The sequence below is a fragment of the Solea solea genome, chromosome 4 (assembly GCF_958295425.1).
Source record: "Solea solea chromosome 4, fSolSol10.1, whole genome shotgun sequence".
Taxonomy (NCBI): Eukaryota; Metazoa; Chordata; class Actinopteri; order Pleuronectiformes; family Soleidae; genus Solea; species Solea solea.
In genome coordinates this window covers 4,572,703-4,593,908 of record NC_081137.1, presented here as the reverse complement: position 1 = coordinate 4,593,908, position 21,206 = coordinate 4,572,703, and the positions used below count along the sequence as shown (strand labels likewise).

Below are 21,206 nucleotides of genomic sequence, written 5' to 3'. Positions count from 1 at the left end.
TTCTTAATGGCCGCTACTCGACCGTCAGCTGTGAACAAAGAGCCCTGTCAAAAGGGGTTAACTTTAGGTCCAGAATCTGTCGTTCCCAGTGATACGTGTGGCAGTAACTGAACTATGGCAGCAGTGAACGAACATCTTGGGTTCTGGCCAAAACAGTGACAGAAGACACTGCAGTACTTCTCAGAGATGTACATTAATAAAGTTACTAAATCAATATTCTAGTCCTGGTCAGTGTCAAGCAGTGTCCTGTTTTATGCTTTTGTTTTGTACTGTGAGCTGTAGAAATATTCACCATACTCATCTCCCCAATAGCATCAGCTGACATTTCAGCTGATTTCACTGAAGTCCAGTGAACACGAGAGTCAGTTTATAGAATGTTTATAATGGTACTTTTTCATGTTCTCAGAAACATTCAGTCTCATTTCATGGTTCATCAGCTCTGTGAAGGATTAGAGTGAGTGAAAAAGGGCCGACTTGTTGTGTCAGGGCTGATTTGGATTGTTATCAGTGGCAGAGCTGCAGAGCCACCCGGAGCCTAAGCTGACAGCCCTAATCGAATGGGTGGAAGCCAATAATGGTGACCACTTTAGTTAATGTCTGAGGGTATTGTCTCTGTGTCAGGCACATAATGAGCTACTGTATGCAGAGGCCGTTGTGGATGACCCCCCCCCCCCCCCGTTGCATCCTCTCTGACATGCTCAACCTTCTCTAAAATTTTAGGAGTTAAGTCTCAAATATCACATCAGTACTAAAAATCGATTTTACTGAACTAATGATATAATTTCCAAGAATGTATTTCTGTCACGCAGTCAGCTGAATGTTGACATGAGAGAAGATTGATTTGCTGCTTTTTCACTGGACGAGGAACCAACAAGCAAGCAAAATGTTAAATTAACTTTTTTTCTCTTTATTCTACTAGAATTGAAAGTAGAATAATCTCATTCATTCCATTGACCTAATCAGACGAGCAGATGAAACTATTGCTGTGTTTACTTGATGGTATGGTTCGGTTTGGTACAGAACGGTACAGTTTGGAATGGTAAAGCCCTGGGTCAGACTTGTATTGCCACTGAGAACAGTACCTTTACTTGGTGTGGGGGGTGTGGGATGTGCCCGATGACCACATCAGCGAGATACGTAGCGTGAGCCCGGGAAACTGTTTTTTCTATTGTATTATATTATATTATATTGGTATAAATGCGAAAGACAATCAACTTTTATTTTCAAGTGATTATACACTCAAACCCTCCTAAATGTTACACACTGGACTCTAATGGAATTGTTAATCTACCATTTTAGTCGTAATTGTTTGTTTTTAAGCTATGAAAGGCTGTGTCTCTGCCCGTTTCTGTTGTTCATCCCTCTGACAGGTCAGCCATGTGCGACAGTGTCCAGCAGGCCTGACCCTGTCATCACATTCAAATACTATGCTGGTGTTTTTTCTTTGGTTTCTGAATGAATTAGCTCTGTATCATCCAGACACAGACAGCCACAAATATATGCACACTGCTCACACACACACACACGCCCACAGACAGCAGTTCTGCTTGTCAGGGTCCATAGATCACGGCTCATGGGTGTTTGTGCTTCGGTCCATGCAGCATAAAGTCACAACAGGAACAGATAAGACCAGTCCCAGGTTGGCTTTGGAAGCCAAATCCGCAGCAGCCCCCCAGTGATAATCGGATTAGTTGAAAAGTTAGCAGCGCGGCCGGCCCCAATGAGACACAACATTTTTCACACTGACTTCTGTGACTTATTTTGCTCCGTAATCTGCGTCTTGTCTCTAACAATCTTACAATGATCACTGACTCAATAAACAACAATCTCAGTACATGATGAACTACTGTTAACCTCTGCTTTGGAGATGCATGAATATCATATTTTTGTGACTAGTGGGTGGGGGTGGGAGGTGATGGTGGGGGATCTGGTCTGCCCAGGTGGGGGAACAATGGCACGCCGGTTGTCTTAAATGGAATGGTTGGCTGAGCATGGAGGCAGAGGAGGGAGGGACATGCAAAAAAAAAAAAAAAAAGAGTTGTGAAAATGATTGGGGGCTGGTGATGGGGGGAGAGCAGTCGACTGAATGGGGGCAGCGGGGTGGCCACTGGACTCTAAAAGCTCTTTTCATGCTTGGTCTGTTTCGACCAAAGCTGAAAACACATATAAGGGACACTGAGGTCTAGCTAATTGTTTTCCTTTATTTTTTGGAAACCAGTAAATATATAAAAAGGAAATAATTGGACATTTCTGGCTGTTTGACGGTGCTGAATACTGGGTTTTGGGCTTATAACTGCTTATCTATCGTGTCCTACGGAAGACTAGCGGCGTATTTTTATGTTATTGTGTTCTGTTGTCTTCTTTCTACATTTTGTCCAATCTTACAGTTTCCAAATAGTTTTCTTTTGGTGCATTCCAGTTCATAATATCCGAGTTCCGAGTCAGAAGTTTCAACTGAAACGCTCCCTCAAGTCGGACTTCTAACTTGGAACCTCACCAACCCCAACAGAGGGTTCCAAGATGGCAATCTCTTGCATCAATAATAGCAATTATTAATTACTATCAATTGCTTGTTTGTTTTTCTATCTGGACTTGTTGCTGTGCTGTTTTTGTTAAAGATTTTTGGTATTGCTAACAATGGCTCGCCCAAGATGCATCAAGACAATTAGTGTTCATGCATAAACCTGTGGTGCCACAACAGACCGGTGGGTGGTGAATCATTCTAAATCAAAGAGTGCTTTTTCTAGAGAGATACTCAACTATCAATCCCCTATTTTGAAAGATTAAAGAAAAGTACCATCCATGTCCACATCACCATCAAACTCTAACCATTCCTCCCTTTTCTTTTTGAGTTTTGCTGCTCAAAGTCAAACAGACAAACAAATGTGATCAAAGAAAAGACAACAACCCTGATCACACAATGACACCTGGCAGTGTGAAGACTCGATGACTGGGAGTATCCTTTACCATCTTTCATCGCAAACCAGATTAAACAGAAGGAATTTTCTGTCATCTTGTTTTCTTTTGTCACTTTGAGAGAGGGCCCCTCTATATTAGAATAGCAGCCAAGTCCAACATGTATAAGAAAGCTCTTGGCTCGCTGAATCGACAGCCTACTGTCAAACTGGCAAATCTCCCCCGTGCCTGCATTTTCCCCCCATGATCCCATGGGAACTGATTCTCTGGCCAAGATGGGGTTTTGCGGTTACAGTTAGGCAGAATGGGCAAAAAATTATGCCATGTGGACAAGAAGCCTTTTCTTCTGTGTTCTGGTAACATGGCTGACTGGCTCCGGGTTGGCCTGGGTAGACGGTCATCTGCCAAACACAATATGTCTCAGAATTAGACTAGGACTGAAGGTCAAAATTAGCATTAGACTGACATATAACGTAGGAAATCACAGTAATACACAGTTTATAATAATGTTTATTAAAGCTCTGAATTGATCATGTTTTTTTGTACTCTTGTGTGTTTTTCAGCCTGGGCCAAGGTGGCGCTGAATATGAATGAGAGTGCTGAAGTGTACCTGGGCGACTCGGCTGAGATTCCCTGCCACTACAGCTTCACGGACACCGACAATGAGCCCAGCTTTGTCATGATTCAGTGGTTTGTGGTGAGTTTTTCGGGACCTTCTGCCAAAAAACTGACACCGTGTGGAGCTACACAACTGCTCATACACTCGTTTTGGTTGCCCCTCCTTAAATAGTTGAAGTGCCAAGTTAAAAAGGTAAAAAGATCATATTTTGGTAAGTGGTAGAGATTAAGCAAGTTAAACACAAACTACAAGGACTTACATATCTCGACTCTCACAAAACGTTAAAAATATCATTAGCAGATTAAATTTCAGAGCAGTGTAGCAGCACTGCCTGCAGCATGTCATAATTCATGACATGCATGTTCATGCAGCAAATAGTTAATAGGCTTTATTTCCCAAACAGATGATAATCCTGTGCACATATAATAACTCTTTAATCTACCGGAGAGCTGAGCTGAAGAATGAATAATGTGAAAAAATCAGTAGGAATCCCAGGCAGTGTATCTCCATTTATCAGCAGTGGTAAATTATTTTCAAATCAATTCCTCAGTCTCCTTCATTATATAATCAGAAGTGTGTGTGTGCAGTTTCACTTGATCATGATTTGGCAATCAGAGATCACATGGTGGAATCGTTCACATTTCTGAATCCACCCATTCATGTGTATGAATTTTAATTCAGAATGTGTGAACAAGCATCATGATTCACTGATTCAGCTCAGTCATTGCTTTTACCTTCCAAAGATGTGAACCCTCGTTCACTAAATGTCCTTATTTAGGTGTCTCATTGAAGTTTGTCCTGAATGTGTGCGTCTTTCCTGCAGAAAGGTGTCGGTAGCTCCCGTACACGGATCTACTATTTTGACAACAGCCAGAACATGGCGGACAGCAACACCGACTACAGCGGGCGCATCAACGTGACTAAAACCCTGCAGGGAACTCTGCTCACCATCCAGGACGTCCAGCTCTCGGATGAGAGGGAATTCTTCTGCCAGGTTAATGGACTCGCTGCCGGGAGCGCCGAGGGCAAGACCCACCTCAAAGTGTTTGGTAAGGAAAAGAAAAATCCCACTGCGTTGTCCAGCAAGACATGAGAATGGACCCAAATCTTCATACAATACTCGGAGTGCTTGTCCGAAATTGGCATAAGAAAGTTTTCTCTCATGATTTTATGACGCTAAAACTAAAACTAATACTTTTTCCTAATGTAGCCCCTCCGGAGTCTCCAGTGATCGAGGGTGTCCTTACTGGAATATCTGTGACCAAAGACGTGCCGTCCAAGGTGAGTCTTTTTAGGTTGCATACATGCTAATGTACTTACTTTAAAACCCCACATAGCATCAGATGTATCTCCATACCAACACACCTCAAAACATACACTTAACGGTCAATCAGGCTTTGGGTTAGAACCCTTATCTCCAACGAAGGGTAATCTTACAGCATACCATGATATTTTGGACAACGCTATGCTTCCAACTTTATGGCAACAGTTTAAGGAAGGCCTTTTTCTATTCCAACATGACTGTGCCCCAGTGCACAAAGCAAAGACTATAAAGACATGGTTTGACGAGTTTGACGATGAAATGAAATGAATGTGGGTAACAGCATTGTTATTCAAAGGAGTCTGTAGCCCTGGAGATTCTGAAGCGTTTCTGAACATCTTTAAAAACGTGAAAACTCCAGAGCAGTGTGGATGTAGCTCTTGTCTTAGTAAATACAAATGATTTAGTGTCACTATTGTCTTTCCATTCAGGTGGCATCGTGCGAGGCAAAGAACGGCTTCCCTAAACCCAACATCACCTGGTACAAAAACGGCATGCCACTGGAGTCTACGCCAGGACGTAAGTGTCAGCATATCTGTCTCACACTGGAGTGACTCAGTTTAACCCCTTGGTTTAAATCCAAGTCTTATTACATGTCTCAGGAGAGAAATAGTTTTTTTTTTTAAAACATGAATCAAACAGCAAAGCATCTCAGAAACTGAGGCAGCAAAATGGTCTGACCACAGAAAACTGGGATGTTTAAGTTCTGCTCACCTCGTTTGAAATATCACAACAAATAGTATTACAGTACTATTTGTTATTATATTATAGTATTATTCGTATTACATGTTAATAGTAATATGGGCGTCGAAAAAAACGTACAAAATGTGTCTTTTTTTTGTCGTAAACCAGACGTAAACGTGCTGATTCTGACCTGGGAGTCCAAGGGCCTTTACTCTGTCCAGAGCACACTGGAGTACAAGGTGACCAAGGAGGACAAGGACTCCCACTTTTCCTGTGAGGTCAGCTTCTTCGTCCCCGGAGCGATCAGAACCGTCGAGTCGAGCAGCATCAACATTACTGTCCACTGTAAGTTTCAAAGAATTAAGCTTTATAGATTATATATAGAGGAAATGTGTTGATCCTTGCCACCAAACAGTTCATATACAACAATACAGACAACACAATTGTATAAAAGAGGACACTAGCCAAGAAACCCTGGTAAAACATGTGTCACAGGTTCTTAAAAAAGAGTCTTTTATTATATTAATATTATGTAACAGACTCAAAACACAGAAATCCAGAATCTAAGTCAGTGTGTTTGTTAATCAGGAGTCATTGGCTGCACCTGTGATTCCCCCACAGCTGAGGACAATCAGCTCAGTGGGAGGTTTGATATAGAGGGTGGAGATTCCCTGCTCAGTTGGTTTTGTGTCTCCAGAGAGTCGACACCTTCAGTTGACTCGCTGATTTCACGTTGGTCTGTTACATTGAGTTGCTTGTGTGTTTAAGAGGTGTCTTCTCCTTTGGTCATTTATTTGTTTTGGGCCCATGCGGTTTTTATCTAAAGCTCAAAGTTGCTGTGTTGTGTTCGTATCCTAAGGTTCCCTGACCTTTCAGACTAGTTTTATTGGGATAAAAAACGAAAAACACAATAAGAACACACACACACACACACATGGCAGCAGCAGCAGAGACTTTACTGCTTTCACACTTTGCGATTCCTCTTTTTTTTTTTTTTTACTTCCTCCATCTCCCTATATCTCCTCCTTCAGTGTGACATTGTGTATCAGTGGGTGTTTTAAGTTGTGAACATAGATTAACATATGCTGTTTAAAATCGTCCATGGGTATTGTTGACTGAACAGCTTGTTCCCCCTCATGTCATGATACACACACGTCGCAGACTATCAGCCCCTTGCACACTTGGATTTGTTATAGTATACAGCCTCAGCTGAGAGTGTCCACCCTTACTTTTGCAGTTATTGCAACAGCCTCTGATTGTGTGGGGTTATAAATGCAAAGCCAAATCACACATAAGAACTCCATGAACCTTCATACACTTTTAAAAGCCCCATTGTCTTAAAGATACATTAAGATTACTGAGCCACGTTGTTGAAATCTGATTTAAAATCTGATTCATTTGCAGAGCAGATTTGATGGTGCACATTCTTCGCTGCAAGTATCTTGCACGTGAACGTGACTGCCCTCTCAAACAGCACAATACAGACAACAGTATTAAAGTGGGAGACGGACAGAATTCAATAAGTAAAATTATATATGTACCTTCATTGATTTTTTTCCAAAGGGGAATTCAGAAATGGAAGCTATTGCAGCCAATTTGTGAGCGAGATTTAGCTCTCGAGGGCGTCAGGTTCAGGTCAATGACGTCAATGCTCGTTGCATGCCTATTGGGGGGAAAAAACAGTATATTCTAATATGATATTCCATGGCCCTATATTGTATATTTGTCTTATTAAACACCACTTACTGAAGTGATACAGGTCTGATTTGAAAATTGGATTTGGTGATGGGAGTCCTGCATCCACACAACCCTGACAAACAAATCTGAGTCACATCAGCTGGGCAATCTGGATGTAGCCTAAAGGCATTAAAGTGTCGTATTATGTCCTCTCTCCTGTGTTGGTCCATTGTTGTTTGAAACAGTTTTAAAGGGACATTGTTGCAGGCCGAGCCAAACACAGTGGAGCTGTCAGTGCTTTGGAAACGGCCTTGTTAAGTGACTTTGGCGGCTCGCTGAATAAGCCTCGCTAATTTGATTGTGTGTGTTTAGACCCCACCACCATGGTGGAGCTGTGGAAGGAGTCGCCCCAGGGCCTGGTCAAAGAGGGGGATACTGTGGAGCTGCGTTGCCAGGGCGATGGCAACCCCCCGCCGTCCTTCATTTTCAGCAGAGAACAAGTAAGAATGGAGGGTCTTTTCTCACCCTGAAAGTCCCCGAGAGAGAATGGGTGACATGCAGGAGACATGTAGGGAATGTTTTTGATATGCAGAGCTCACAGGGCCTCATGTAGACATGAGTGTGCAGGGTCTGTGAAGGCTCTGTCAGCGCTGACCCTGCAGACTCAGGTCGGGGTCCGAGACCGGAGGCCACGCTGACGGGCCTCACGGATGGAACTCATTCCCATGTCACACACACATCCTTTTGTATGTGCAGACAAGGCAAAAACTCATCTGACCGCCGCTTTAACTTCAACAAGCTTACTTTTATGCATCGAAACACACTATGTTTGCATGACAATAGAGAAGATCTAATTATCCTGTTATTCCAACTCAAACCAGACTTTTAAAGCAAATGTTAACATGGCATGTGTCTCAAGTTGGACCGACACACTCGGATAATGAGGTTGAGAGTTGTATTTCCACTGTTCCAGCTCTCAGGCTTTGACACAAACATAAGAGAAGAAGCAGCAGCTACACTGAAGAAGATAACAGTGAGAAATCCAATCAAACCGGTGCATTTTTGGATTGAATTAAAATTGAATTTTGAAGTTTAATTGATGGTAGAAAGTCTAAGAAAGTTGTTTTGGTCTGCGACGTAGCAAGTCGACTGTAAATCGCAGATTAAGCCTGTCCCATGCAAGAGGAGAGACAATATGAGGGACCACAGACACAACAAACCTGAGAAAACCCAGACTAGACGATCCAGTCAAGATGCAGGATCACACACTTGGGGTTTAAGAGACTCCAGGGATTTGGGATCTTACAGAAACTTGCATGATTTGACGTGGCTGCAGAATATAAACAGACATGGAGCCGTTGTCAGTTAATAGCTGTCGCGTGTGCGATGTTTGGTGCTGAGGAGCGCAAACACGTTACGAGTTACGGTTCTAAACAAAAGTATGCAACATCCGTTTCCCGGTTAACTCGCTCTCATTGGTTATTGCCAGATAATCTGTTCAACTCTGCCTAAAATCGGAAGGCACCCATGATTGTTGAAGGGCCAGATCGGGAACGAAATCCAGCCAATTATACTCTGTGTGGGGCGGCTTTAACAATTTGAAAGGCAACATATCGCCATCTACTGTGGTGTAGTCAGACACTTTCTTTAATAAATTGGGACAGGGACAAAGCCGGAGACTTCATTTTGCATAAGAATTTACTGAATGACGACAGAGACGTCTGCGTTCTCTCTTTACAAGCTTGTTCTTATTCTTATACCTTTTGGATTTCACCCTGTGTTATGTGATATAATATTTTAGAATTTATTGCGGAAATCTGGAAACACAGTTACACCGCTTTAAGCAGGCAAAAAATGTCAGTCAGGGCTGTAAAGTCTGGAAAAGTCATTACACACCAGAAAACAGGACTTTTGGATGAACAGAGGGAGAGAATTGTGCCAGTACAACATCTGAACGCACACTGTTGCCCAGTAAGATGTCCTGACAGTGCTGACCCATGGGGGGGGTGGATGTTATAGACATGCACAGTATGGTCAAATAGATCGTCCTGTGATTATTCTTTGACAGATATTACCATTGCGATACAATTTTAAATTGAATTGACACTTAAAATTTTTGCATTTTAAGTGTCATTTTTGTCATTTCTTAAACGTTCATGCCTTAATTTTTTTTTTTTAATTCACAAAACACAAACAAACGCTAATTTTAATACACGTTTTGAATAAAAACGTGGGAAGCTAATGTCCTTTTTGGTTACTAATAGATACTAATAGATAGTTCAATCTTGAAAAACAACACACCAAGTTGAGTAAATGCTCCAGAACAGAGTGGTTAAACACTTTTACAGGCACAATTTTTGCGAAAGTGTTTTAAAAGTGTTTGTCCTCAGACTTACACTTTCAAACATTGTATAAATGATTGGCAACAGTGTTTTTTTTTTCCTTGTGGAGATGATGTACGACTTAGTGGCTGATGTTTTAGAGCAATCCGTCATTTTTTGTTATTACTAACGCTGTGGTTTTGTTTGTGATCAAATCAACTTTGTGCCTCAGTTTATACCAAAAACACTTAACTCAGTCGTTTCACAATGAAATGGAAAACTGTTTTACCCTTTCTTAAATAGGTGGTTTAAAATATGAAGGTTAAATATTTAGGAGTTCTCAAAGTCCCAGTCCACTTGAGGCTCTTGACTCTAATGGACAGTGGTGTAAATTGTCGCCGTGTTAACAGAATCTCAGCCGTAAGACTGGTCGGTAAATATTTCTATTAAAAACCAAAAATAGGAAAAGGAAAATCAAGTTAATGTCTTTCTTAAACTGATGTACCATGACTCATCACCCCTTATCTTTATTTTCACCTCGTCTTTGTGTGGAATTGAGTCACAAACGGTGCGTCTTGTTGCAGGACGTGGACAAGGACCTGGACAGCAGCGGGGACACGTTGATCTTGTCACCAGTGTCGCGGAAAGAGAGCGGCATCTACCAGTGTCGCACTCGGGGCTCTGACAGAAACACCGACGTCAAAGGAGAAATGCAGCTCACTGTTCACTGTGAGGAATACAGTGTATTCAGTTTTTCAACCCCTTGCTCCTTTCTGACTTAATTCCAACTCCGTCTTCATGTCTTTCGTCTGTGTGTTGTCTTCAGATTTGGACCCAGCTGTGGTCGTGCCAAAAGAATCAGAGTTTATGCTCAGAGGAGAGGATCTGACCGCAAGCTGCAACGCTCTGTCCTCCCTGAAAACATCCACCGTCTGGTACAAGGTACGCGTGTTTGTCGCACACATCGTCAGACTGCGGAGCAGATTAAATCGCTTTCGCTTTGAAATCTCGCGAAGAGCAGCCAGTGAAAGGATACGAGACATTTTTGGACAAACTGAAATGCTCATCAGTAACAGCTGTGCAAGCTGACAGTGGAATACACAAAACTGTGTTTCATTAAAGAGAGTCGTTGGTTCCCAGGCTCACAGAGGACTCGCATGTTTGCCCTTTTTTTAGATCAATATACCCATTTAATCGATGACTAAATAGATCGCCAAATATTATTTAATAATCCATAAATCAATTTGAGGTGTTGTTGAGTAAATGTGAATATTTTCTGGGTTTTTTGCTCCACGTAGCGAAGAAATCATGAAAACAAAACAAATTTGAGAACATCAACATTTCAAGGTTGAGGGAACACCGATCAACATTTTCTGACCTGTTATGGATCCAACAACTAATCAATAAATATGATTATGAATGAATAATGTTGCAGTTCGATGGCATTAAACAGTTAATGTTACAATTCTTCTGTGTGTGTGTGTGTAGAGTGGGAAGCAGGTTGGGAAGGGCAACACGTTACACCTGCAGGACGCCACTTTTGAAACAACAGGAGAGTACACCTGTGAAGTGACCGTTCCCTCGCTGCCCGCGCTGCACACCAGCGGCTCCGTTCACATCATCGTTCAAGGTCAGTTTACTGCGAGAAGCATTTTGGCTGAGTCATGTTTGGCCTTATGTCTGTGAAATGTTTGTTACATCGGTATCAGACACAAAATAGTGGTATTGTACCATCCCTACTTTAGGTAGTTTTTGGACGTTTTCTTTACAAATTAAGTGGAAAAGTTAATGTGTCTGCAGGATTCAAAATGTACAGTACATACTGTACATTGTAAACATTTATCCTGTTGCCTACCTCTTTTTTAGTATAGCACATTAAATGTCTGTATAAATACAAAAGCCTCTGCGGTAACTCCTTTCATTTCCGCCAGTTAGATTTCCCTCGAGAGTCCTGATTAGAAACACCTGTGCCTGTGACTATAAATGTCCGTCAGGTAACTGTTGGGGCTTTATTTTGAAGGAGGCCGCACGCTGAAACGTCAGTCTTACGAAACTGAAACCGTCACCGTAAAACACTTCCAGGAAGGAGGAGATTTGTGCCATGTCAAGCGGCTGCAGGACCTTTAATGTGAAACATCTGTGGAGGAAGTGTTTAAGTTTGATTGACAGTTCATCAAACAATGTATGTGTGTGTGTGTGTGTAGGTAGTCCACAACTGGTGGGTGGTGTGGACCAGGAGGTGCAGATGGAGGAGGCAACAGGACGGATGGTGAACCTGACCTGTGAGGCTCAGGGTCATCCACCACCCAGCATCTCCTGGAGCGTCATCGGCAGCCAGGTAACCCGGTTTTACTGAATGGACAATAGAGCCATGGTCTATTGGTGATTCTTTTGTTACACTTTTTACAAAGGTCACATCAGACCGTTAACACAGGGATGGATTTAGGTTTACGTTAATTGCTGTGACAGGCAATTTTTCTGCAACTTTGACCAGTCGCCAGAGGCTGTTCCATCGTTTATCAGCCGGTGTAGCGATGTCGGACAGATGTGTGCGATAGGCACGATTTGACGAGCTTCCGTCGCGCCGCTCGGCCTGGCCGATGCAAAAGTCACGACTGTGCATCTGCCAAGAAATCAGGCTTCATTAGTCACAACAATCACAAAAGCAGGCTGGAAAATAAATCCAGAGGCTGTGTTGTTGTGATGGAGCTTTGTGCAGAAAAGATGCATCACCTTCTCAGTGAAACTGTAATTCAATCACTAAATACGTCACTGCTTCCGTGTCATCATTCCTCACGTTGAGCTTCCTGACAGCGTTATACTTTCTTAAAGCCACAAAAGATAAGTAAGGCTTTATAAAAAAAGAAAAAATAATAATCTGCAAAAACGATTACGAAAATGAACGTTGTCTCCCAGGGGCTATCATTTTAAATGCAGACATGAAACAGATGACTCAGTAAAAGGACTTATCTGGTGGACGTGGACGTGCCGACAGACTCACCATCCGTCATGTGCCGGCTCTCACTGCTCTGTTTTTCTTTTCTTTGGGTGTAAGTTTTCAGCCGTAGCAGCTGGAAATGTTCCAGCGCTGCACGTTAAGAGCATCAGTTACTGCCTTATATCATTTATTTTTATTACTTTTTTTTTTTTTTTTTTTTAGCAGGTAACCATTTCAGCATGGCTTCCCGGACACAGTATTTCCTGGCAGAAGCTGTTAACCCTGAGAACACAGAGCATTTTTCCATTACTATATTGAAACATATATGCAGAGGCTATAAAAATATGCACTGTAGAGTGTCTTAAATCCTTTTTTTTTCAACGCAAAATATAGGCAATCTCACTAAAGCTGAAACAATTAATCGATTACTAAATTAATCAACACTATTTTGATAATCGATTAATCTGTTTGAAGCTTTTTTCCATGATTAAAACAAGATTTCCGATTGTTTAAGCTTCTTAAATGTGAATATTTTCTTCATTTCTTTGCTCTGGATAGTAAAGAAATCATTAAAAGTTAAGGTTTTCTGATATTTTATGGACCAAACAATTAATCAATTATAAAAATAATAGTTAGTTGCAGCTTTAATCTCACTATATAAACACGCCTGAGCAAATGCACTCAAATTTCTTTTCATGTCAAAATATCATTTTAGACGAATCATTGTCTTGATCTGTACACATCTTATTCTACAGACTGAAGAGAACATCTTTGTTTCTCACAGAGCTGCACAAAAATCACACAGTAATCATTTTAAATAGAGTTTTACGAACCAAAAATGAGAATAAAGATGTAAAAATGACCGCTCCCTCGAATCACATGGTCAGTTGAGAGATTTCTGACTAAATAAGTTTGTCTCATGAACCTGGAGACGGACATGTGAGTGGAAACCTCATCAATAACCTGGATTTGTGTGTGTGTGTGTGTGTGTGTGTGCAGAACTGGTACGAGGTGGCGAGCAGAGCAAACGAGCACATGACTCAGAGCGTGGTGTCGGTCAAAGTCACCTCGGACGTCAGCGTTCAGTGCAACGCTTCCAACGACATGGGCACCGAGGTCAAGGCTTTCAGCATCAAAGCCAGTAAGAGCCTTTTCTTTCAGTGTGTGAGTGGAGCCTGACGTCATGTGAGGGAACATTCCAGGGTTTTTAAAATCATTGTTAAAACCAGTTTTTATGTTAAAGGTAACGAGATGTCAGGAAACAAGTGTTACTCGCTGTATTTAATGGTTTGTTCCAGGTGTTGTCGGACATTTCAACTTAAAAGCAACCCCCTGATTTAGACCTGGGAATGTCACAGTAACCTCACAAACTTCTGAGTATTTTTCACATGAATCCAGTTGTACACATTGTACTGGTCAGTTTTTTTATCCCCATCCATGTTTTGTATGACTTATCAACTGGAATGCAGTTAAATTTTAGGTGATGTCACTCCCAAATATAACGTTCCATGAATATACAGTGGAGGGGGGGGTCAATATTTAACTCCACTTAACAGTAGATGCATTTGTTCTATCTCATTTATAAAGGATTTTACATTCAAATCAAATGCAGCTGTGATTTTGTTTTCAAACACGCTGCTTTACCTTTTTAAAATAAGTATTATGTGTTGAAATGGCAGTAAAAATAGTCAGATTATGCTCTAGGACTACAATGATTTATCCATTAACTATTTTGCTTATTCAAACAAGTTCTCAGAATGTTCAGCTTCTTCAACGTGATTATTTTCTGGTTTCTTTGCTCCAAAAAACACAGAAATAAGACATGTGAAGAATATCATTGTTTTGAGGGTTTGGGAAACAATGAGCAGTAACTTGATACAACCTCAGTGTTTGGGTCAGTTTTGCATTTTTGCACCTTTAATATTGTGAAATCATCCCATGTTTTATGTACTAACCTTTATTTAGAAATACTTTGCAGACTGCATGGAAAAAAAAGGCCTTTTGCCATCACCTCTACAGGGAATATGGGATTATGGGTAATTTGTGAAGCGTATGTATTAGTGTAATGTTGGTGGACTGTTGCCCACTCTAAGTGTTGTTCTCCTTGTTCACAGTTCCCAGGGTCACCACAACGACTCCCTTCTCTCCTGGTAAGATTGTTGTCCCAGCGTCTCCACACAAACAAAAGCTCTTTTCATGTTTTAAGGTTTCTTCTGTCTCACTGTTCACACTTAAGATCAACTTTCTGTCTGTGACAATGAAAGCGTTTGGAGGACGACGTACATTATTTATGATTTTTGTGTCTGGTTTGCCGGCAGATCTTTTTTTGTGCAAACTGCCTGCAGGCGTATATAAAATATTCTGTTTGATATAAGAGAGAAAAAACTCACCAGCAAAGACACTTTTATGACACTTGGTCTCTGCTCCAGTAATCTTTATTTGACGTCCCACTTTTTTTTTTTTTAAACAACAAATAATAATAAAGTTTTAGTTTTATTGTGGATTTTTTTTTTATGTACACGTGAGTTTGTGGGGAGGTAATTTCTGATAATAACCCGTAATAAAAAAACGTGTTTCTGCTGGAAACTAAAAGCGTAATTATTCGCCAAGGACTCCCATTTGTCACACGGTCAGTTAACACAGTCCCTCAGAGAAAAGGGATTCTGTACCCGCTTAAGACTTAAATGATAAATTACATCACCGTTTAACGACGGCAAGAATAACAAATAAAATGAATCACACTGTGCTGTGTTTTTTTTTTCTGTTTCTCGTCGTATTTTAAAAAGCCTCTCTGTGGGTAATTCAACACAGGGAAGAATAGCAGATATAATAACAGAAAATACTGCGATTCATCACAGTCAAAGAAACAACTCTGATAGCAAAAGTGCTGCGTTTTACTTCATCTGATGATGAAGTGTTTGTCTAATGTGATAAGCTGGAGCTTTGTCCAAGCAGCATAAATATAATCCACATTCAGACGTGTGTTTTTTCAGCTTCGTCTCCACGGACGTCACAAGTTTCTTTTGTTTTTATTACATTAAAATCATCCTCAGTTAATACTGTACCCTCAGCAGTGTAGACGCTCTTGACATCTCAGACCAAATATTCTGATGTAGTTCATTTATAGTTGAGGTTTAAAATTTACATTGAGAAAAAGCAGGTAGAGTAAAGGTTTGCAGCATCTTATTGTTTGCAAATCAAATAATGTATATGCATATGAAATAATACTTTATTTTACTAAATGACATGACATGATGCTCATAAACAAGCCTCATAAAAAAATAATGGTAATAATGAGGATTGAAACTGCTTCATAGAGACAGTGCAGCATCAATGTTTTCAGGGGTTGGAAAAGTTGGGACCTTTTATTTAAACAGTGGACAATAACACTTTGTGTTTGATTTTAGTTATTTTTTAAAACAGTTAGTTGCCTGATTTTCATGTCCCATCATCATCATTAACAGTTAACTCCATGTAAACAATAAATCTCTTTTTTTTTTTGTTTTTGTTTTATTTAACTTGAGCCTGTTTGACCGCAGTGAATTAGAATTAAATTCAACTCCACTGTTGACAAAGTAGCTCTGAAATGAGTAGAACTGTTAGGATTGATGCTAACGTGTGTGTGTGTGTGTGTGTGTGTGTGTGTGTAGCTGAAGGCAGTGGCGTGATCATCGTGGTGATCATACTGTGCCTGCTGCTGCTCGCCGTCCTCGGCAGCGTCCTCTACTTCCTCCACAAGAAGGGAAAGATTCCCTGCGGACGCTCGGGGAAGCAGGAGATGTGAGTACAGAGAACCTAAATCCCACATCATGTGACGTGTCATGTGACTGTGGGTCTTTGCATTCGTTAGTTTTCTAACTTAATTTAGCTCAATTTCACGTCCACAGGTCGATCAGTGAACATTTACTGAAACAGAACTGTCCGTTATCTACGCCGCAAAAACAGACCACCGAGAAATGAGCCACATTTTATTCCTTAAATGAATTGAAATGTTGTGCTTTTAAGGAGGAGAATCTGCCAACGGGGGGAGAAAATATTGCTTGGCTGGAACACGAGAAACCTGCTTGTAAATCTTGACTGTAATGTTTCTTCAAATGAGGGGAAAATCTGGACAAAACTGGCCAACATTGAAGAAAGTTGTACCTATTACAAGGGAATTCTGGCATATCAGAAATGTTTACTCAAACCAGGAGCAGTTGGGATTCCATTCAAACCCTTATTTTAGTTTCTTCCTGGTAGATAAAGCTTAAAGTAAGCTGTAGTGTCTTATTAAGTTAGATATTTCTTTTTAAGATAAGATTATTTGTTCCTTTACTTTTTTTTTTTATGGCAGAAAGTAAGAACCATTTCCCCACGACAAGGTTTATTTTACTTTCTTAAAACCTGTTTTTGCAGTGATGTTGTTTTTCTGTCCAGGTTTCAGCCGTAGACTGTTTATAAAATGAAAAAAAGACATTAACGAGACGCGATTTGAGGAATAACGGGCAAAACCGGGCGGAATTGATCTCAATTTCATGTCGACAGGTTGAACATTGGACTTGAAACTCACGCGCAAAACTTTTGCTTGCAGTTCCAAAGAAAAGACGACCAAAGACGACATCGTGGTAGAGATGAAGGGCAGCACAAAGGCCGAGGACACTGTCCTCCTAAAGGCTGTCAACGGAGACCAAAAGGGCCCAAATGACCAGGTAACTGGTCTTTCGTCAGGAGCAGAAATGGACGCGTTTGTGACTCTTTCTGAGACACTTTGATGTTTTTGTTCAAATGTTACATGTGGCTCATAAGTTAAAGTACAAAAAGTAGCCATTGTATGTTAATGTGTCCCATAATAATAGTTCGAGCTTTGTTAAACCACTAGGGGGCAGATTGTTTAAACCTTTCTGCAACCCATTAACAAATATGCTTAAAAAAAGTATCCTTAAAGGGATGGTTCAGGAGTTTGTATTGAAATTGGCCACATTTTTATTCTCACTGTCACAAAGGATACACACAATTGCATTATTGAACTTATATATTTCATATTAACTTCATAAAACGGAGACTAACTTTGTCAAATAAACTTTTGGATGAAACGATTGTGACAAGTGACAAGTGTTGGAGGAATAAACTTGCGTAAAACACCAGGGTCCCTTCAATTTTGTTGTTTCCAGAGACAAGAATGTGACTTCCTGTCGACAGTGGACGTCCAACTAAGACCCTCATGTCTTTTTGTGTGTCTTTCAGTAAAGTCCCTGACTTCTCAGCAGTGACTCTGTGCAGCGGTGGCAGAGTTCAGGACACGTTGAAATGACAGTTGAGTGTGTGTTGGAGCGCTGACGGTTCCACTGATCTGAGATCTGCAGGACGACACCGCAGACCTGGACATTCTCCCGTCATGTTTTGTTCAGTATTCAGTAGATTTACACACACACACACACACAGGTGTGTATTTCCCTTGAATGAACGTTTGATTCCTCAACATTCAGTTTGTTTTTTCCATTTGTTTCCTCAAAATGTTGGGCTGTTGTTCAGTGTGTTTGTGATGACGCCTTTTCACGCATCATCCACTTTTATTGTTGTTGCTCTTCTTTTTTTTTTTATGAAGTGTATATATTATATATATTTTGTTATTTAAGATATTTTGGCACTCACATTTTCATTTTCATGGTCGAGTCTGGGTCGCGTGCATGTGGATCCGCGTTCATGAGACCAAAATAAAACCACGCGCTGCTCCTCGGCAGCTGCTCTTCACTGTTGGTTCACCGTCCCACCGCGTGACTCTGCTCCACTTTCGACGATGTTTGTAGAAATTCATGTTGAAATTTGTCCGAAGATTTAAAACAAAACCACCTGGACGTGCTAAAGTTTGAAAGTCACCGTCATAAAATCTCAAAACCGTCGATCCGACACGATGGCAAACCCTCTGTGAACTACTGTCAAGCCCTTGTACTGTTTGTAAATACCTGTAGTGTACAGATGTGTTAGTGGAGACCTCAGGCTGTTTCTGAAGTCAAGGAAGGTCAAAGGTTAGTGATCTGCTGTGCCAGTTTTTGAGAACGCATCATACACTGAAATGTTTTTGTTTCTTTGGTTTTTGCTCTGTGTGTTTTTCTTTGTGTTTCCACTGAGAGTTCGTGAGTCGGGCCTGGGGAAGAGTTTCAGTGTCGCGCATGTTTGACAAGCTTCGTACTACAGATATTTGTCAGTAACGGCTACTGATGACAAAAGTGTCGGTGCAGTTAATGAATCAACAGGCAGCTGGAAGTTTATAATTCATCACAAGGAATATTAAGTTTTCTGTTTTTCTGCAGACTCTAACCTAAAACTGACTTATTTTGTTTTTAATCTCACTCAAATTTACATTTAAAATTAGACTATTTATAAAAACTTGGACCCAAGAGAAGAGATGGGTAGTAGTAGATACTACTTTTTGAGAAAAAAAACAACAACATGGTTTAAACACAACCAACCTTTGCTGCGTCATATTTTTCATTTTCATCCAAATTTTTTTAGAAACAAGAAGAGATATTTTATTTCTGTGGTTTAAAAAGGCACAAACTGATTCTACGTTTATCGTACATAAGCTGAGACATGCATTAACACTGTTCTGCTTCCTCGGGCCCATGTTGTGAATAAGATGTTCCGAATGTTCACTGTGTAGGTCGTGAAAAGACGTTGACTTGTTATTGTTTGTTGTTGTTGCTACTTTGCCCCGATGACTTGCAGCATTGTCAGAGTAGTGACACGTTTTCTCTGTTTTGTTTTATCCACTGAGTCCAGTTGTTAGATGATGTTAAAGTAGAAATATCCAGGTACAGAACGTCCTCAGGCCATTAATAAATAAAAATAAAAAAAAGTCTGATGCTGTGCTGCCATTATGGTTCAGAAAATCTGCACAAAGCCATAAGACTAGTTTTATGGTCCTGGATTTTTCACTAGTGGGAAAACAGCTTTGAAAGTGAACATTGCCTGTCGCGTTCCTTTTTTTGTTTGGTTCTAAATGTGTGTAAATTAAGTACTGTACATGTGATCATTTGATGCTTGCATCGTTTTTATATTTTTTGCAAAAAAAATAATGCCAAATAAAAATGTTCCATTTCAAAAGAGATTGTTTTATTGTTTGTTTATTTATTGGTTTTTTTTTATGTTTTTGGGTTATGTCCCATTCTTGTGAAAATAATACAATAATATGTTTTTGTTCTAATTGTGTACAAACATACTCAAAGACTGGAACTAGAAATGACGTCACACAAGTTGTTTGAGATGCTACAGCTAGGTTTGCTAATTAGCACGTTAAGTTAGTCAGATAGATAACTGCACTATGTGGTATTTTATGCATAAAAACACAGTAATGTGTTCACAAACACCAGTAAACAATACCGAGTACAAGTATAACATTCTATGTACATTGTTTTTCTCACACTGAGAAAAAAATAGAATATAAATTTCTCTGGCGCGCTGCTACAGCTATGGAACCGGAAGAAAACTGTTATCATACACATCACGTGATCGTCTTGTTTACTCCTGAGCAGTGCTCACTTTAGCAGATACGCCGCCTTGTGGCCAAAAGGAGAAACCACACCTCTCTGTACGTGCTGCTTCTCATTACAGAACCTGGAGCACAGATATGATTTTGTGAGCTACACTGCTTCACAAAACAATACATATACAACACATAAAAAAAACTCTTAACATTTGAAATTAAATAACTTGGAAAACTATATAGGAAGGGGGTGTGGCCTATTCTGTCATCATTTCTTGTCCTTACACTAGTGTAGTCATATTTCCATCATCTGTTTTTGTTGTTTGCAGTGCAATTGCAGTAAATACAGTTTTGTTGCATAGTTCATTTTAGTCAGGAGGCTACATTTGGTTGTAATATTTAATTTTTACATTTTATATCCCGGCCATGCATACATTAATTGTTGCATTTTTCTGAATTTCTAAGACCTTGGTGGTCAAACATCAAGGTCACTGTGATCTTACAAACCCTATTTTTTCGCCTTGTGACTCATTTTAAAACGCCTGGAGAGAATCCTTTAAAATTCAAAATATATTGTACCAAACAGCCATCTTTTTCAGCTGGTGTGGCCTCGCATGACATATTTGGCCTTTTGAACTTTAATTTCGTCAACAACGGCATGTCGTCGACGTCTGGTGAAGCGTTTACATTTCGACTACATATAGTCCAATTGAGTCATACAACCACTGGGCTGTAATTCTAGCTCTATCTTTTCTTTTTGAAGAAAGCAAGAATATAAGCGCCTTTTTTCTTCTTCTGCCCAGAAGGCTCAGTATAACAACAGCGAGTTCAGAGTGTTGTGTGTCGACCCTGCGCAGTCCCAGAGTGAGGAGACAGGAAGGGGGAGCGCTGCCTCCAGACCGCTGTCAGCACGAGCTGGAAACAAATCCAACAGTAGCTCAGATTTCCAGCTGCAGTGTGGAGGAGGAGGAGGAGGCAGAGGAAGGTCAGAAAACAGGACTCGCATCTGCAACAAATTCAGGCCCTGTGAGCTCAGCGCTGCACTTCAGACTGCAAAACAAATTAGCCTTAGTCTTTTTTCATTTGGCAATGAAATGAACGCGGAGACAATGCATCGCTCAAGGTCAACATCCAAACTGGTGTTTGGATTGCAAACAGATAACTTAAACGATACAAAAAAAAAGATTATAACAACAGTAATTATACTGGAAATAAGGCATACAAATATACCAACCCACAATCCCTGCATGACACTAGTTGGTTATTGG

The 21,206-nt window shown here is 40.5% G+C and overlaps 1 protein-coding gene across 1 annotated transcript in view; it reads left to right on the top strand.

Moving 5' to 3' along the window:
* Positions 1–19,561, top strand: part of mcama (melanoma cell adhesion molecule a) — a 41,915-nt gene extending 22,354 nt beyond the window's left edge. The window contains exons 2-16 of the mRNA XM_058628067.1: positions 3,480–3,613; positions 4,359–4,584; positions 4,746–4,816; positions 5,288–5,375; positions 5,709–5,885; positions 7,590–7,717; positions 10,123–10,267; positions 10,365–10,480; positions 11,027–11,168; positions 11,743–11,876; positions 13,476–13,617; positions 14,591–14,626; positions 16,127–16,256; positions 17,047–17,164; positions 17,700–19,561. Of these exons, the coding sequence (XP_058484050.1) occupies positions 3,480–3,613; positions 4,359–4,584; positions 4,746–4,816; positions 5,288–5,375; positions 5,709–5,885; positions 7,590–7,717; positions 10,123–10,267; positions 10,365–10,480; positions 11,027–11,168; positions 11,743–11,876; positions 13,476–13,617; positions 14,591–14,626; positions 16,127–16,256; positions 17,047–17,164; positions 17,700–17,702 (1,790 nt within the window). The 3' untranslated portion in view covers positions 17,703–19,561. The remainder of the gene's footprint in view (positions 1–3,479; positions 3,614–4,358; positions 4,585–4,745; positions 4,817–5,287; positions 5,376–5,708; positions 5,886–7,589; positions 7,718–10,122; positions 10,268–10,364; positions 10,481–11,026; positions 11,169–11,742; positions 11,877–13,475; positions 13,618–14,590; positions 14,627–16,126; positions 16,257–17,046; positions 17,165–17,699) is intronic.
* The last annotated feature ends 1,645 nt before the right edge of the window (positions 19,562–21,206 follow it).